General features: G+C 44.1%; 1 protein-coding gene across 1 annotated transcript in view; it reads left to right on the plus strand.

The window, feature by feature from the left end:
• Window positions 1-463: 463 nt before the first annotated feature.
• Window positions 464-3391, plus strand: part of LOC138945556 (uncharacterized) — a 20865-nt gene continuing 17937 nt past the window's right edge. The window contains exons 1-2 of the mRNA XM_070317005.1: window positions 464-634; window positions 1391-2781. Of these exons, the coding sequence (XP_070173106.1) occupies window positions 2158-2781 (624 nt within the window). The 5' untranslated portion in view covers window positions 464-634; window positions 1391-2157. The remainder of the gene's footprint in view (window positions 635-1390; window positions 2782-3391) is intronic.

Genomic DNA, 3391 nt, shown 5'->3' on the forward strand with positions numbered 1-3391 from the left:
ATCTTAATTCCACACCGTTTCAATACTAACTTAGATAATATATTCTGCTCTCGACGCTTTCGCTTCTTCTTCACTCTACGAACTTTAAGAAGAAAATTGCATATGGAGAAAAGACAAATTATTCCTGTAGTCGCTTTTCTCTACACCTACATACAGTCGACTCAATACCCACAGTATATATCTCATCTTTCAATCATGATACTGTCATTATTAGAAACGTGGTATACAGGGTACAGGCTCTCGAGTCGTCGGCGGGAAGAAAATGTCACTGCAAGAACGAAACGCAGCAGATCTGCACACTCCGACAGCGACAGATATACATTAGTCGACACAACTTATGAGAAAAATAGCGCGGTCTTCGCGCGAGAAAAGCACGGTTATTTATACTTTGTAGAAAATCCGCAGTGTACGCCTTCGCTTTCGTCGTCAACACTCTTCCGCAAAGAGTCGAGAGTAACACAGGGTAGGGGCCTATATCTTACGTTTGTGGCTTCGGTGATATGTTTTATTTTACTTTGCTTTTTGCAGCCTGATAAACTATACTGCAGAATTAAAACAACCGTCTTCATGAGGCATACGGACAGATAGGCATCGAAAAAGCATCACTTCGGTTGCTGTACCTACTGGGCGTAAGGTATTTACATCAATTCGATACAGTGAACTCTTCTTCTTCTTGTTTTTAGCGTATTATCAGTGACTGTTTATAGTTGATCTAGAGGCCTGGGAGGATGTTTAAATATAACATGTATTAGTTAGTCAGTCAACGGTTCCTTGCTGTTTCTAGTCGTTGCAGTATTGAGTATTTGTCGTAATAATTTATTCCTTTAATATATTCAGCACAAGAGTTTAATTCAGACTCAACCACTGTCGTCAACATTTGTTGAAGTGCACGAAAAAATGCGATGTTGATGACACACAGATAATGACTTTTAAAGACCAACGAAGACACTAACACATACAAAATGAAAGACAATTTGTTTTTTACTTTGCTTGGCTGTGTTGGCATTACGTGTGAGTGTTGGTGTTTGCGGTTAAAACTGTGAACGTGGTACGACATAATGATGCCTTTTAGGACCTCAGTGAAATGTAGAAGGGGGAAGATATTCAACTGATTCACAATTATATCTAACGTGATAACGTAAACCATACAATCGACCAATGCCGTCCCTTACACAGGGAAGAACACGGAACAATTTCAAGTTTGCCTAATATAGACGCTGGAAAACACGTCATTACGAGAAAAGCAGTAGCTTATACTTAACCTTTGGAATATCTTTGATGAGCTGGTTGTAACATAACCCTCTTCACACTCAGTAATCGGAAAGTTCAGCCTTTACCAGTTCAGTCACAAAAGACAAAAACTAACAAACACCGGGGATTCTTGTTGCAGCGTTTCCCTTTCAGGGGTATTTGAAGTCAACATCAAGAATGATCCAACCATTGAGTGGGCGAGTTGTTTATGTCTCCGTGGAAGTGCCAGAATATAATCAGAAACAATTCACTTGTCTTCAGTTGTCTATTCTGGAAATGTATCTACACATCAATTCGTCCTCGTTGCGTAGATGACAAAAACTGTTTTGAAGAGACATTAGTTAATAACGCCCGAGGGTGTCTCCACAATCTTTCTCCTGGAAAAGTCGTCGGTGAAACAGCAAGAGCTACTTTCATTTCTAGCATAGATCTATAAACGTACGCGCATCAGTTCTTTTGTCAGAGAAAACGGAATACTTCGTCGGGGTGAGCAGGCTGTAAAAAACACCAGGAGGAGAAACTTTCGTTCTTGGAAGAAAACAGAAAATGACACACGAAACGTTTGGTGGTTCAAAATCCAGTCTCTATTCTGGCATCTCAGAGAATCATATCAATTCTGAGCTGATCAGAGACTACAGACTTCTTAATGAGAGGTTTTAAGATACACTATAGGAGCAAACATTGTTGTTCTTTGAATGACAGGAAATCAAGTTGAAGTACTCTTATTTCTTATATCTCATTATCTGTACATCCCGCAATCCTGGATTAATCATTAGAGATTATACAAACTTCACCTCATGTGGCTGTAAGAACTATAGAAGGATTAATTAAAGCAAAAAGCTTTTTTTCTTGGAATGAGCGAAAGTAAGGGACTTAGCAAACAGCAACTGCAGCCTGGCTTTTAGCATGACAGAAACATTTGCCGCACCAGTCTGCTACGACTTAGAGCCTGTGGTGTTTGATGACGGCGTCTCGACTGTCAGTAGTGCCCCGTACGCAGAAACCGTGACCAAGGCCCCTCACACTGTCCCCCAATCACCTCCCCCTTACCAGGCCCCTTACCCTCACAGAGTGGACCCGGACCACAACAACGGTAGTAACCCTTACGCCGAGACTCTGACCCCTGGGTTCACCAAGACCAAAAAGGCCAAACGCCTAAAGAGACAGCAAGGACAATCTTACCCCCCTCTTGAAAACCGTGCTATAGGAGACCACGCAAGGCACGCCGAAAAACTGATGAATTCCAAACGCAAACTAAAAATCTGGACGAAACGTTTCACTTGGCTACTGGTTGTGATGGTGATCTTGTGGATAGGACCGGTCATCCCTCTGGTCGTGCGCTACCCTTTTGTGCTCGGCAAGCTCAAACAGTTCATGCCTGGGACAGGCGAGGCGGGGGCCTTGGACGGTACACAGCGGTGCGACACAGTCACACAAAACTTTCAGAAAGACTTGCTGGGAAAATGTGGAATTTCCCCCACTGACGTGTGCTCAATGGACGTTAAAACAGCACTGTGTCTATTGACAAAGGTTAGTACAAAAAAGTGAGGATTGTGTGAGAGTCACTCACGTCTGGTTCTCTCTCTCTCTCTCTCTCTCTCTCTCTCTCTCTCTCTCTCTTTCTCCCTCTCTCTCTCTCCCTCCCTCTCTCTCTCTCCCTCACTCCCTCTCCCTCCCTCTTTCTCCCTCTCTCTCACTCCCTCTCCCTCCCTCTTTCTCCCTCTCTCTCCCCCCCTCTCCCTCACTCCCTCTCCCCCTCTCTCTCCCTCACTCCCTCTCCCTCCCTCTCTCCCTCCCTCTCTCTCTCCCTCTCTCTCTCTCTCCCTCACTCCCTCGCCCTCTCTCTCTCTCTCTCTCCCTCACTCCCTCTCCCCCTCTCTCTCTCTCTCTCTCCCTCACTCCCTCTCCCTCTCCCTCTCCCTCTCTCTCCATCTCCGTTTCTCTCTCCAGTGTACTGACGACATCCGGTCGTGCCATATGACGAAATGTTAGTAAATGACAAACCTGTGTATATATCGTTCCCCCATAGGCATCGTGGGACAAGTTTTCTCCTCGCTCTGTTTTAGTTTTTTCTGTATTCATGCTATTGGCTTTTTTTTTTTTTTAACACTAAGGTCTTCCACATTATTGGCGATTTAGA

This window comes from Littorina saxatilis, linkage group LG13 (genome assembly GCF_037325665.1).
Source record: "Littorina saxatilis isolate snail1 linkage group LG13, US_GU_Lsax_2.0, whole genome shotgun sequence".
In the NCBI taxonomy this organism is placed as follows: Eukaryota; Metazoa; Mollusca; class Gastropoda; order Littorinimorpha; family Littorinidae; genus Littorina; species Littorina saxatilis.